This window comes from Parasteatoda tepidariorum, chromosome 1 (genome assembly GCF_982258835.1).
Source record: "Parasteatoda tepidariorum strain Cologne lab strain chromosome 1, Ptep-v5.0, whole genome shotgun sequence".
Classification (NCBI taxonomy): Eukaryota; Metazoa; Arthropoda; class Arachnida; order Araneae; family Theridiidae; genus Parasteatoda; species Parasteatoda tepidariorum.
Genome location: NC_141755.1, coordinates 131,146,009 through 131,162,028, shown reverse-complemented (window position 1 = coordinate 131,162,028; position 16,020 = coordinate 131,146,009). Strand labels below are relative to the sequence as shown.

Here is a 16,020-nt window from a genome sequence, read left to right as displayed (position 1 = left end):
GGAAACTGTTATGAAAGGTAAAGTTACACGTAAATCACAACTTCTAACATTTAACAATACGTCCAAGAATATCAAGCCATTCACACATCATCTCGTAACATAAACGGAGGCCGAAAGTTTTCAATAACAAGCTTCATAAAACCAGATTATCTTCTGGTTTTAGAAAGCTCGTTATTGTTTACATTCAGTCAACCATCCATAAATGCTAAGAATCTTTAGCGCTTGTTGGTTGGATATTTTTTAATATGTTTTTCTGTGTAAATTTTGAATTAGTATTTAATAGCTTCTTTTTACAGGTCCCGTACAATGAAAAAAAATATTTCTTGTGTTGTGACAGCTGCGTTGCTGGATTGCGCTGCACCCTGAAGAAATCTGAGAATGTTTGTGCGTCATGTCACCGCTTCTTTGAGTGTAGAAATGATCTCAATAGTAATAAAGAGAATGACTTCAAGTTCAAAATGGATGGATTATATAAATTCTTTTGCTCCAAAACTTGCATGACTACATATGTTTTATCTCACCGTAGAATCACTCAATGTCTTTTCTGTAAGGTATTTAATCAAAGTCTTGTTTCATTTCATCAAATTATTTTCAAAATAAGTATAGTATTTATAAAGTAAATTTATTACTTTAAAAACAACCTATACATATCAGTATAATTCCTAGTATTCATCAGGCACGTAAGTGTTTTTTGTCTCCTGAGACAGATTCATTTTTTTGTGCCTCCTTCCCCCCTATATAACTCATATAAATTAGAAAAATTCAGCCCATTTTGAATCGCATTGCAAAATGCATATTCAAAAGGCTTCTGCAAACATAAAATGATTCAAAAACTATTTTTTTAAAATTGAATATGTAATATTTTTTTATTCTATATGGGTGAAATTCTCGCATTTTGTTTGGGGGGACGCACAAATAATTTCTTTCTTCCCATTTTGTGAATAATCGTCACAGTAAAAAACATAATTTATCCGTAGTTGTAATTGACGACGAGAGCAAATGCATTTTCCGTTTCGAGAATGAGTTGTTGTAATAAGTAATAGATATTAGTATAAAAATTATGGAAAATTCAACAGCAATAACTGCCAAATATGCTTGAAAAGTAAATACTCAAATGCCTATTTTCCATTTAGTTTGAAATATATCTAGATATATTTAAAAACCATGTGAAAATCAATATCAAAAACTGAATTCTATTTCCAGGTGAAAAAATATAATTTTGACATGATAGAAAAAGTGGATCGGAGTGATGGACAGAAAATCTATTGCTCCTTGAACTGTCTCTCTTTACATCGAGTCAATGCTAATGCAGCCTCTTCAAAAAGCATTCGATGTGATAACTGTTCAAAGACTCAACCTGCTCAGTATCACCTCACCATGAGTGATGGCTCCATTCGCAATTTCTGCGCATACAACTGTGTCTTGGCTTTTCAGAATCAATTCACCAGCGTTCCAGCTCTGACCACAACGTCTATGACTCGACAGTTGACTACACCCGTTCAAAGTAATTTAGTTTTTACGCAATATAATTTATGAATTTACAGTCATTTAACGAAGTCGCTCGATGATCAGTTGGTTATATGGAATTAAATAGAAGATCCCCTTTTGAAATACGACACAAATCAGGTCATAAACAGTAGACATAATTAAACTAGCAATATCTTGTAAAGTAGTATCTACTATTTATTGTATAAACTATAAAAAAAAATATCCATGGAAGAAAAGAATAGAGCAAAACATTATCCAGTACATAAATTTTCATCTGAAAAAAGCTAAATTTATGTACAAAATTATATCTGCATTTAGTATAAAAGTAATTTTAAACATACATTACCTCATGCGTTCTTAAGTTTAATGGCTACTCATAAAATCTGTTCATTTTGTCTGAGTTTTTCGTCGAAATGCAAACAGAAATAAAGGGACTTGTTTCTCTAAACGTTAAGTGGGTACAAAAACAATTCAAGGTCATTTCCGACATAAAATGCATTAACAAGTTTAAAGTATTTTAGGAAATAGGGAAAGTGCATCTCAAAGAAAAGTTCGTAATTGCAATTTGGAAGTTATTTTACGAAGAAATTTCCAGAAAGTTTTTAGTTTTAGGAATTAAATAATAATTTTTACCATTTTAGTTGGAAGCATTAAATATTTTCAGTGTATTAAAATCATTGATGCATTTTATATGAGCTTAAAATTTTAAAAATAAACTTATATATAAATCTGATTTGAGTAAAAAAAAAATAATCTTACCTTTCTTGATTTTCTTAAAAAATCATGATTTTTGCCAGCACTGCTCAATAATGCAATTTAAGAATTGAAGAACAATTTAAAAGATCTATAAAAAGTCATTTATCATTGTTCATGATCATAATTATAGTTTGTATAATAGAATTTGTTTATTTAGTATAGCCTCTTGTTTTTAATTTTTTTCTTTTATAATCGCATTTAAATCTAATCACATCTGAATGATATTTTTAGAAGTTAACTGCTTTAAACACTATAATTTTTTTAAAATTTGTATCTATCATGACTTTTCTGTTATTTATGATTTTTTTTTATTTATTTATGAATTTATCATTCTCTCTTCAGCTTTGAAAACCACATCAGCTCTAAATTCACCAGTTATTGCCAATGTTGTGTCGTTGGCACAACCTCGTACCAGCACACCTGTTGCTAATAAACCTTTGGTACCACAAACTCTCGTCAGTGTTCGTCCTACTCGCCAACCTGTTGCTGTTTTTACGACAAAGGTTTGTATAGGACTTATATTTTGTTCCAATATTATTGCAATAACTTTCAGAATAATTCATACTAAATTTTGTTTGGTGTTATGCTTATTTTTTAAAAAAGCAAACAAATATGTACCTATTATCTAGAGCAGCATTCCCGCAAGGTGCTCCGTGGAACCCTAGAGTTATGTGGAAGGATTACTGTGGTTCATTCTAAGGGTTAAAATATTATTATTATTTATTTTTTACCAGAAATAATTTTTGAAATCTGTAATTATCTTTATCAGGATTCCCATGGTACTTGAAAGTCCTTGAATTTGGTTGAAAAAATCAGGGCCCCTAAAAGTCCTTGAATTCTGCCATAGGGCACTTGAAAAGTACTTGATTTTTTAGGAATTAAAATACTACTAATTTTTTTTACAGAAAAGTAGTAAAAAAATAGAAAATTAGTTCAATGGAAATTTTAATTGATGCAATTTTTTATGCTTGAAGTGAAAAGTGGTTAAGAAAGGTGCAAAACTTTTCTCTCCTAGATTTTTCAGACCAGATTATTGTTCATATCTCTGATGTTTTGAAAGCTAAAATTTCTAGCAAATTTTAGGTTTTTTAGTCATAGTTTTCAAATGATGTATAGTGTTTAATTGATTTAGAAATATGTTCAATGTGTTAACTTCATTATTACAACAGGTTAATATTGTTATCCTATTTGTTCTTTTAATTTATGCACAAAGGATAAGTAATTTTTTAACATTTACAATCAAATTTTTACATTTAGTTTTTACTGCTAATATCAAAATATAGTCCTACAGGTTTCACTGATATTGAATAAACATCTTGATTCACATTAAACTGATTCTTGATTTACGGATCAGAATTCATATAAAATGTTCTACGAATTGTGGTGTAACTGAAAATGATTAATGAATCTCATATCGAATATCACTTCAAAGTGATTTGCAAATTACTCATCAGATTTCATATTAAGGTATTTTATCAATCACGTGTCATGATTTTAATTAAGGTTATTTCTGAATCATATAACGTGATACGTATTTAAGTAATTTCAGAATCATGCCTCACAGTTTTCATTCTAGTAGTTTACAAATCACACATTGCGATTCACAAAAGAGAGATTTAAGAATTACCACCCACAATTCTCATCAAACTGATTTTTGAATCACACATATCTGTTCTATATTAAGCACCTTTCGAATTGCAATTTGCATCATAATGATCACTATTCACATGAAAACTATTAGCTAATCACGGAACAGAATTCCCATTAAAGTGATTTATGTCTTGTTAGTTCATGCGTTTTGTATAATTTGCTATTCATATTATTCCGATTTTAAGAAACATACACGCAATTAAATTTCAATTTGCAAATAACACATAATGATGCGTGATTTACAAGATCGTGATCTTCACGACTTACTTCACCTTTCTTATAATTTTGATTTACATCTAGATTTGTATAAATGTGATTTAAAAATTACTCTTAGTGAAAATTAGGCATATTCTCAAAATTTGCATTTTATGGATATATTTTAAAGAAAATGAAACTCGGTAAGTCTTAGTTATCTGTAAAATATTGTTCTGCAATAGATTTTACTATGTTAAAATACATTACTAATATTCTGAAGTAAGAAAATGGAAAATTTGATATTAAAATTGAAACAGATATGTTAAATGGATATATTTTGATAATTTATTTAATTATATACATTTCCTGTATATAATTAAAAGTATTTATATTTTAAAAGCCGTGCAATTACACATACTTCATCAATTATTTACTATTCTTGTTAAATGTAATATGCATTATTCATTCATTCAGTTTCATTCATTCTAATTCACTTCATTAAATTTTTCATGAAAAGTTTCACTGATGCTAGTTTTAAATGTTGGGTAGTATCTTATGCAGGGTTTGAAAAAACCCAACCCGCCTGGGTTTTATTTTAAAAAAAACCGGGGAAAATTGGATTTTATTTGAAAAAACCCGGGGGAAATTGGGTTTTTTCATTTAGTGCTCATAAATTTTACTGTGAAAATATTTTTATTTATAAAATAGGGTTGTATAAGTAAACACTAAAATTTCATCTGACTTTTACCTGTAATAAAATTAAACTGGAATAAATATTTAATGGTCTTCCATGTTTTTATAATACGATTAATAGAAAGTGAAATTAAAATTGCGTATAACTATAAAGAGTATCAGTTACATGTCCTTTTTTTCCAAATATTTAGATAAATATATGCAATTTTAGATACATTTTAACTTTATAGTTTCAAAAAACAAATTAATCTTAAAATTATAAAAAAGCATATATAAAAAGTTACAGCTTATTTTTTTAAAATCAGAAAATAAAACTTTAAATTTTTTATTGTTGTTTAATGTATCACTTAATATAAATTTTTTTTGTTTGCTTTCAATATTTTTAAACATAATTAAAAGAAACAAAATAAATTGTATTCAAATGAAATCTTAAAAATAATATTTAAAAAATCTTAAAAGTAATATTTTAATTTTTAACTGTTTTTTAATTGTGATAATAGTTAAAAATTGTCAGCGGATGTTAAGAGTTAACTTTAAAAAAAGATCAATTTTTTCCTTTATTATTATTATCATACAACAGATTCAAAGTGTCTACATTTCTCTCTTAGATGGTGATACACTTTTACGAGCTTTGTAGCTTTATCTATTCCTACCTAATCTATTTCGAAGTTTACTCTGCACCAAATTGAAAATTGTCTTTCGATACAGACAGAGGATGCTGGTGCTGAGTTCAAAGAAAAAAGAATTGACAGAAATTTTGTGGAAGCTAGGAATTTTATTTTTTTTATTTACTTATTTATTTTTTTTTTTTTGCCATAATTTTCCACTATTTTTTGATGAAAACTGCTAAATAACAGTGTCAAGCATCATTGATTTTTGAAAGTATTCAGGATCGGATATTTTGAATGCCATAACACCTGGCAGAAATTCTGGATGATGCTTAGAAAGACAGTTTTCTGCTAATTGGTCTTGTTCTTCATTTAAAAATTGTCCCCTTGTTTCGGGATCCAGGATGCATATTCTAATAAATGATGTGGCTGAACAGCCTGATTGAATCTTTTTACAAAATGTTTATAGGGTTCTAATTCATCACACGATAGTAAGTTAATTCATATTTCAACAGGTTCTGAAATTGAAATGTTTTCTGATTGAAGCTTTTCTAAAGCTTCAGAAACAATTGATATCTGTTTTTCCCAATTGATAGTTTATTGGTAAAGCCCAACATTATTTAATATTTTTGACATATTATTATTAGATTCATTTTGATGTTCAAGAACAATCTCTTCATGTTTATGCTAATTATTGGCAAACATTTTTACGCGCTCACAATATGAATTCCACCTAGTATCATTTGGCCTAGTATCATCTAGCAGTTTTTTTCATTTGCCCATCCATGTGCTTGATGCACATTTCTAAAATAAATAACTTCAACGATGTGTCCAATGACAGTATTAGGAAATACTTCTTTTTGAACCAAATTAAAAAAATAAAAAAAATTGTGAAAAAAACCACTAAGTAGGTTTTTTCAAAGTGGGCCCACTTGGGGAACCCTGGTTATATGTATTTTAAGTTTAAGTAACACATTATCACTAATACATATTTGAATCTTCTTTATTGTTAAGTACATTACGTTTCATAATTTTTTAGCTCTAGAATTATAAAATATAAATGCAGTAATATAAAGGGAACAAGTGGTTTAATCTTTTTGTTTTCACACACATTTATTTACTATGTTTATTAAACATATGGATATTACCTATTATAAAATTATAATCTGTTAATATTTATAATCAGTTAAAACTAAAATTTCATCTGACTTGAGTTAAATAAAAAACTGAAATAAATATTTAATGGTCTTACATGTTTTTATAATAAGATTAATAGAAAGTGAAATTAAAACTATGTATAATGTTACTTGTCCCATTTGTTTTCAAATAATTAACCCTAGGAAAATGATTTCATTTTTAGATAAATAATTTTAAAAAGTTCTCTTATAAAAAGCTTAAGCTTTTTTTTTTTTAAAACCAGAAAATAAAACTTTTTAAATTTGTTAATGTATGACTTGGTGAAAAAGGAAAAAAATTGTTTCTTTTCAATTTTTTTAAACATATGAATTAATAATAATAACCTGTTTATTAATATATAAAGCAACTATATTTGAAAAATTGATCTTTTCAGACTATATTATTTAAATTTTTATTTGATTTAATATCATTAAAATATTACTTTTTGAGAAAACCCACTTGAAGTTTTCAATAGTACCTACTATAAAATTATATAAAGATTCGAGTTTCTTTTACTCTACTAATATTAAAAACTTAATCATTTAAATCATGCAACTCTATTTGACAAATTTATGCTGCACAATAAATCATATAAAAGTGAATGCAAAACAATAAGTTTTAGTAAAAAAAAAAAAAAAAATTTTTTTTTTTTTTTTTTTTTTTTTTTTTGAAAAAACCCACTTATTGTTCCAAGTGGGTTTTTTCAAGGTGGGCCCACCCAATAAAACCCGGGCGGGTTTTTTCAAAGTGGGCCCACTTGGCGAACCCTGATCTTATGTCAATTGGAGGTTGTTGTTTTTTTTTGGGGGGGGGTCAATTGGAATTTTTCAAACTGATTTGAAACAGCAGTGTAACTATCAATCATTTGTATTATTAGCTGATAAATTTAATAAATAATTTTTTGCTGTTGTCAAATAAGCATTATGATTTAAAAAATATGCAATTTCAATATATACAATAGATATACAATATATTGTAAAATCTGGTTGACATGTACTTTAGCGTGTAACAATAATATCATATAGGTCCTTAAAAAAATTTGACTTTAGGTCCTTGAAAGTCATTGAAAAGTCCTTGATTTTTTTAAAAAAAAATTTGAGTGGGAACCCTGTTTATTCTATTCAATCAATTATCCAATATTTATTTAATTTTATTGTTATTTTTGTGAAATAATTTTAGAATAGTTTGTCTAAAGTAAGAACTCTAGCAGGAGAAAAAGGTAATTTTTTTACTGCAAAGAAGTTTTTGTTTCTCATTTGATTTCTTTTTTATTATTACTATTACTTAAAAGGAATGATTAGGCTCTAATACACATTCTGATAATTTTCAAAATTTTTTTAGAACTTTTAGTAAAAAAAAAAAAACTTATAAAGCTTTATGAACAAAATAGGTTTTCATTATTACTCTAAGTTTTCTATCTAATTTTTTGACTAAAAGATCAAAATTTAATTTACTACTAGCTGCCTTCCTATTTAAGTGTGTTAAGTATATAACATAGTGCGTAGTATTTTTAAAAAGTGCTTAAAGATGCATATTTTTGTTTTTTGCTAAGAGGCTTTTTTAATTGGATGTTTTTAAATAATGCTTCATTTTCCTTTTTGAAAATGAGATTTTCTTTACCATGTCGATTTTTGCCACGTAAGCATGCAAAAGCGTGCTTTTCAGATTATTCTATTCAAAATTTCCACCATTCATTCAACCACAGTCCATTTTGGCGCACCATCGGTCCATAAGTTATAAAAGTTATAATCATTTTACGTGTTTGATGAAATACTTGCGAGTCCGTGTGTCTGCCTACTGAGCTGGGTTCGATGAGATTCTTGCACTCTCATGTGCAACTCTGTTGCATTTTCAGAGTACCTGCGCACCTGGAAAGTCATGAAAAATCATCGAAAGTCATGAATTTTGGTATTGAACAAAATTTGTCATGAAATGTTATGATTGTAACTATTTTTTTAAAAAAAAGTCATGGAAAGTCATGAATTTATGTCGCCAAAAAATCTAATTATTAAACTAGAATTTACCCCTCCCCCAATCTCTTGGTGTTCTGAATATCTGAATTTGTAACAAACTCCCCACTCATAGTCATATTTTATTAAAATATAAAATGTTTTTATCATGTTCTTTAAAAATTGTGTTCTTTCAAAAAATGGGGGGGGGGACGTCATCATTTCTAGAGCAAATTATCTTTTAAACTTCTGTGATTTCATAATTTTTTAATATTTAATTTTTTATTTTATCAATTTGAAGTGATTGGCCAATTATTTTTATTCCAAAATGAGAACAGAAAAATCAGAAGTATTTCTTTCCTTTCCCCTTGAACATGAAAAGTATCTTTAGAATATAATTCTGCGGAAAAAAGAGAAAAAAATTTCTTTTGAGCTATTTTATTGCTTCAAATCTTTATTTTCTCTGTTTTTTAAATTAAAAATTTATAAATATGAAGATACAGAATATAACAGCTTTGGTTACACCTTTAATTTCAATTAATGTTATTATGGTGCTTTTTTAAATTTACTGTTGTGTTTTTGTCGAAAATAGTAGCTTCGTAAAGTCATGAAAAATTCTTGGAATTAGTCATGAAAAGTCATGAATTTGAAAATCTAAAATGTAACAGTTACCCTGCATTTTGCAAGATATTTTTATTTCAGGCTTCATTTTCCACCTTCTGTATAAAACTGGAAAATCTCTCGATCGTTTTATAATGGCTAATATAATGAAGAAACGAATTCTTTGTCAGAAACTAGTTATTTTATCATGATCATGTAAAGTCTTTGAGAATAATTTTGTTAATGTATATAGTGCTTAAAAATATTTTTGAGTGCTTAAAAGGTGCTTTTTTTTTGCTCAGAAATTTGGCTACACACCCTGTCTAGCCATTTTTCCGGACCCGTGGCGGTGACTATAACGAGGTATAACTATTTCAAGCAGGGATGTTGGGTCACTGTTTATTACAGAATTTGGTCGGCGAGAGAAAGGGAATAATTTAGCTCTAGAGTGAAGAGAAACTACCCTCACTGAAATGCTCTATTCTTGTTTCCATAGCAGCAGACGGTCTCAGACTTTATGGCGAGAGGATTTTTTACCATAGACAAACTATAAAATGCTTGTGAATAACTGTTTGTTTGTGATGATGCTACCCTTCCTGCTACTTCTCTTGACATAACTCTTACCTTTACAGTTACTGTTTATGGTTCTTCAGGGGTCTGTCCAGGGTATATTTACTACCGTTTATCGGTAACTTCACAAAACGGTAGTTTCACAAAATACTTTTAATAAAGCAAGCTCTCATGAAAATCCTGTTTTCGTTGCAACCTCAGGGAATAGAGCAGCTTTTTTGCCAAATGTCTTTTACGAAAAGGTGGCACATGTTCGGTCTGGTACTGCAATGTGGTAAACCTAACCAGTCGCTGACACCCTATCAAAGAGATTTTTTAGCTGAGTTTTTTAAAATGAAACAACAAGGATCTCACTTTGTAATAAACTTTACAGAAAGTAAACATTCGAACATTATCTTAAACACTGTGTAAATTTATTCTAACAGAATAATTAACCCTAGGAAAATGATTTCATTTTTAGATAAATAATTTTAAAAAGTTCTCTTATAAAAAGCTTAAGCTTTTTTTGTTTATTTTAAAAAAAATTTTAGCAGTGAAACTTTTTTCTGTGTGACCTATAGTCGAAAATGTTCTCGTAATGAAAGTAACTTTTAGTGCTAGTACTGTTAAATGCAAGTTTTTATTATATTCAAGTTGAAATTTTACTATGAACAAGAATTTTTTTGGAATTTTAAAATTGGATGCAATTTTAAAACCACAATTATACAATAGCAACATTATTTTTTTTTATATGGGGAAAAATATATAGAAATTTACCTGTCATAAATGATATTTTTTTGAAGTGACAATTTTTGAAAATATTTTTGTACTTTACAATATTTTTGTGTTGAGTTTTTAATATAGTTTTTAATTTTCACGAATTACATCTAAATTTTCACAAAATAGGTAATTCTCAGAAAAACTCCCCCCGTGCTCTTGAGCAGATGGGGAGTCTTTGAAACAATAAGAAAAAAATTCACTTGAATTTGTTTACCAAGCTATTTGGAATACCTATTGAAAATGCTAAAGAGAATGTGTTATACATATATGGTAGTTAAATGATCTTATGTTCACAACAGTGGAATTTATTCTGAAAAATATGCAATCTAAACCTAGCAAATTATCTGATAGCCAAATTGTGGAAGTTTGTTAAGCTCTCTTGTTGCAAAGCTTCAGTTGATCTGTCGAATAATTCTGAAAAAGTTTCATTATTAAAATTTTGATCTTATTTTTAAAAAACCATATAAGTCTTGAAATTATGTTTTTAAATTCTTAATCCAAAATATATTGCTTGAATTTCAACTATATAAACACTTTCTTATATTCATTAACTCTTTGTATTAATATTTGCATTTTGAACTTGATTTTTTTTTTTAAATTTAAATTTCGCAATATTATTAATTTTTCTTTTAAGAATAGTAGTTAAAATATTTTATCTTTAATCTTTGTTATGTAGCTTAAATCCTACGCATGTTCATTTTATTATTTCTTTTTTAATTGCCATTAAAAACTAACTTAGGCATAGTTTGGAATTTGTATGAATTTCTTTTTTTACAGCTCCTACATTTCCATTTATTTTTATGTATTTTAGTTCTTGAATGTGTTTAAATATTATTATTTGAAGCCTATTTACATTAATTAAGCACTACTGCTAAATGTAGTTTACGTAGAAAAACCTAATGTCACAGTTTAATTTTTCATTCAATAAAATAAGGGAATTTCTGTTCCGTAAATAATTTTCATTATCCTGTGGAAAATTATAAAGAAAAAGGTTATTTAAAGACTTTTTTTAAAGTATTTTAAGTATGAAAATTTATGTTTTGCCCAAAATCTTCCTATTTTTTAACTTTAATCTTCCTAATTCCAACCTTCTGAGGTTAGCAGGTATCTATATTCAGGGTATCTGCCCACCTGGAAGATTATGGATTTAGGTCTCCAAAAAATCTAATTTTTAAAATGTGATTCCCCCCCCCCCCTGCAATTTAATGGTGTTCCGAATATCTAAATTTGTAACAAAATCCCCACTCATAGTCCTATTTTATTGAAACATAAAATGCTTTTATAAAAATCTTAAAAAATTATGGTGTTCTGTCAAAAAATGAAAGAAAATAAATCATTTCTAGAGCAAATTATCTTTTAAACTTCTGTGATTTCAGAATTTTTGTTATTTATTTTTTACTTTATCAATTTTAAATTCTATCTGAAGCAAACCAGTCATTGGAAAGTTTTTTTTAATTCCGAAATGAGAACAGAAGAATCAGGAGTATATTTTCCTTTCTGATGAACAAGAAAAGTACCTTTATAATAAAATTTATCAGGAAAAATAAAGAAAAAAAATTATTTGCTTTTGTGTTTTTTTCACTTATTTTATTGCTTTAACTCTTTCTTTACTCTGTTTTTTAAATTTTAAATCTATAAATAGAACAGTTTTGGTGATACCTATCATTTCAATGAATGCTTTTTAAATTTATTCTTCTGTTTTTGTCTGGAGAAAATAGTAACTTCGTTGAGTCGTGAAAAGTTCTCGGAATTAATCGTGGAAAGTCATGAATTTGAAAATCTAAAATGTAGCAGATACCCTGTATATTATTGTTTTCCTGCATCAATCTGATGTGTGCTAACTTGTTTAATTTTTGTCATGTTGTAGTTTCCAAGAGAAACTCTTTGCTTCAGCACACATGTGTTTTTTCTTCTCTTAACAATCATATGTAAATATTTGTCTATATAACTTAGTTTAAAATAAATGGCTGTCAGGTTGTCTTGTTTCTGCACATCACTGCGCTTAAATAACTGTGCAGTTAGACTATGACGTATTGTTTGAAAAAGTTCTTGTTATAAGTGGACAGTAAAGAAATCAAATGTATTCTCTTTCTTGAAACTAAGTAACAACAATAAAAAAAATTTTATTTACATTACTTAAAAAGCCATTTTCTAGTTGAGTTATTTGTACTCAATTAGGGATAGTTTATCTAAAGATTAAGTCTTTATTAAATGCAATGTAAGTCATATTTAATGATAAATAGGGAAAAAAAAATTTGAATAGTAATATTTAAATCTACCATCATTTTATTTCAAGGTACAAAAATATTTCATATACAGTCAAACCCCGCTTTAGTGAAAATGGTTTATAGTGAACGAAATGTTCGCTCCCATGCCTTTGGTTCACTATAGCCACAAAAAATAACATGCTATTTTTTGTGGATATAGTGTCATTTTCATTTTTTTTATGATGATTTTGAAAATTTCTACTTCAAAATAAATAACATGTACCGATTTTTAAAACCATCTATAGCATGAATGTCTTGTTTGCTTCATTATTGATTAGCATTATTGAATTGGTTCAACATTCAAAGAAGTCGCAATCCAGTATCTGAACATATGCTTCGAGTCAAAGCCAATGAATTTGCTAAGCGATTGGGTGAGGCTTACTTTTATGTGCTCGAATTATGAGCTCTTTTATGTGGTATTCAGACAGGTTTAAAAAACGGAGAAACATAAATTCAGGAAAAATTATCTGAGAGACGGGAAGTGTTTCCACATTTGATGCTGATGATTGTTCGTCAGCTAAAGATTACTATTTATTTTTTTGCACGCAAGGTGAAGAGTCATAAAATTTGTTACTATGTATTATTTATCAGTCATTTTGTGAGTCATTTATTTAAATAATGTGTAATAAAAGAGGGGAGTTTGTGACCATTAATTGAAATTGATTGCGGATAGTGAAGTCTTGGTTAGAGTTAAACGAAATTCCGGTCCCTTGAAGGTTTGACTGTATTTGGTAATAAATATTAAACTAAATGCTTCATCCAATAAACTCTATGATAATAAACAAAAGTTTTATTGCACTTCTATTTTTTTATTAGTGTATATTACATTTTTATCTGATTTTATTATTATTCAAAACTTAATTTTAATAATCACTGAAAAATGTATTTACAGACTCAGGTTTCTACTGTGACATCTCCATCTGTTCCGGTTGTGCAGCCCAACTCACAAGGTTCACAAGTCATGAGGGAAGTCATCATTCAACCGCCTGCTCCTAAGTCAGTTAAAAATAAAACTGTTTGGTGTAAGCCCATTATGCAAACCAAAGCAATAAACACCAAAAGTTCTGCTTGCCACAAGGCCGTGCAAACAGGTACAACCTATTCAAAGAAATAAAATTTAAGTTATTTATTATAATTTCTTTGTATGCTACAGGTGTTCCTTTTTTTATTACTTTCTAACTATTTTTTTTTTTTATATAACTTACAATTTTTTGGAAAAAAATGACCTCACTGCCAAAATTATTCGATCACAGTTTACAGAATGTATGAAAACTATTCAAAATTACTCAGAAATGTATGGATTCATAATGGTCGAGATCGGGTGTATGCAATTTGAATTTTTCATTGTAGCTTAAGAAGAGGTTAACTTTGTAAATTTAAAAGGCTTTTTTTCTTTTATATAGGGTTTATATGATCAGTTTTACTGTCTAAGTTATGTCATTATTTTTAACTGTAGCTCTTGTGTGTTATTCAATTTAAACTTTCTTACTAACACACTATTATTCTAAGAAAATTTAATTATACATATCTTCCATGTATTTCTTTGTAAATTTAACTTTTTATATTGTTTTGTAAATTTAACTTTTTATATCTAGTAAAACATTTCAGTAATCTGATTTTAAAAGAAGAAAAATAATATAAATGAATAAATGCAAAGGAAAAATGAAGTATGTGATTTAAAAAAAACTACTGCTAAATAATGAATCACTTATCCTTAAAACAAGTGATTCACTATTTAGCAGTAGTTTTTTTTTTAATCCCAGGGTCGTCGGGCTACCGAAGCGGGGGTGCCATCCCCTCCGCAGAGGATCAAAATTGTGATGGCATGTCTTCGGATCATCCTCCAGGATGTTTCCCAGACCGTCGCCAATAGCCCATTGTGCAGCTCTAGTGCGACGCAAATTAACAACAACTTAAAACAAATTATACATAATATTCTGATTCGAATAATTAATTCTGATGTCTTTATCATTAAAATAAATTAAATAAAAAATATTTAATAGCTGCTCTACGGCTTTTTTTTTCTATCTAAACTTTTAATTTTTACATAATATGCTTTCAAAGGTAAGAATAAGATTCTTCCAAATTTTAGCATATATATACATTCCAAATTTTACATATATATATCATGATTATATAGAATCATGATATATATATGTAAAGCTTAACAGCTTGTTACAATTCCATCATGATTACAGTTGATAGATTTTTCAGACTTTTTCTTTTATTTTCTTGTGTCTGCTAAAAGTTGCATTTAAGAACTTTTTAATTTTATCTTTAATAAAAATAAAAAAATGTTTTTATTTAGATTCTTTTCATTAAAAATCTAATTAAAACAAAATGGACTTCTCTTACCCTTTCACGCTGACTGTCACCTGTACGTGCCAGCAAGAAACACACTCACTTCCCGGCCGACACGCAGGCGTGCAAGAGCATTTTCTCGTTCAACCCCGGCCCTCACCCCCATCAGTGCCAGTGTCCTGGAATGTTTTAAAAAATATAATTTTTGCCAGAAGATGGCATTGTATGTCCATATGGTTTCAGATGCATTTAGATTTGACCTTCTACTCAAAATGGAGTAGTATGACTCACATACGCATGGTTTTTAGGGGGAAGGAGAAAGGAATGTTTATGAATGGTATGGTTTATGACGGCTCTTTAAATTCGCACGTGGTATTTGTTTACTGTAAGCAGGGATTTTTTTTCTTCGCTACAACGTTGGGTATTTCGATTTGCGGTCCAGTTTCTTGTGGAATGTTAGTGTTTTCAAATTTTTCATACGAAAAAAAGAATTTTTAGTCGTATATTTAGTTTCCAGATATATAATGTTAAAAGTTATTAAATGGTATGTACATAATGAAAATAAAATGTGTAAAATATCTATAAAGCATATGCCATTTAAATACTCTACAGAACATTATTCAACGACACATTGATATTTCGGTAATTTCATGGATTTAGGCTTAACAGCAAAAAACACTCCGGCCCTAGACAGGGAGACTGCCGGCCTCAGTGATTAGCGCGCGTTTGAGCTATGCTACAATTTATAATTTCACTCATAAGTTGTTTTATTTTTAACATTGTCCAGATAAAAACTGAAATGAAAAATTTCCACTATTTTGCATGTGTAATTTTCTCTTAAATACATTTTACTGTCAGATTACTAATAAATTTAACTATTATGTAAATTTTTACTATTATAGAATAGAAAATTTCTAAAATTTTATCAATTTGAAAGAAATCAGAGAAATGTCTGGGAAATTATCTGCTCTTGTAGCAGAATTTTTTCGGACTTTCTGCGCCATATCT

The 16,020-nt window shown here is 28.1% G+C and overlaps 1 protein-coding gene across 3 annotated transcripts in view; it reads left to right on the top strand.

The window, feature by feature from the left end:
• LOC107452835 (uncharacterized) overlaps window positions 1–16,020 on the top strand; it is a 58,377-nt gene that overhangs the window by 32,875 nt on the left and 9,482 nt on the right. For all 3 annotated transcript variants that reach the window (XM_016069457.4, XM_016069447.4, XM_016069466.4), the window contains exons 8-11: window positions 297–551; window positions 1,204–1,504; window positions 2,587–2,747; window positions 13,604–13,802. In XM_016069457.4, the coding sequence (XP_015924943.3) occupies window positions 297–551; window positions 1,204–1,504; window positions 2,587–2,747; window positions 13,604–13,802 (916 nt within the window). The remainder of the gene's footprint in view (window positions 1–296; window positions 552–1,203; window positions 1,505–2,586; window positions 2,748–13,603; window positions 13,803–16,020) is intronic.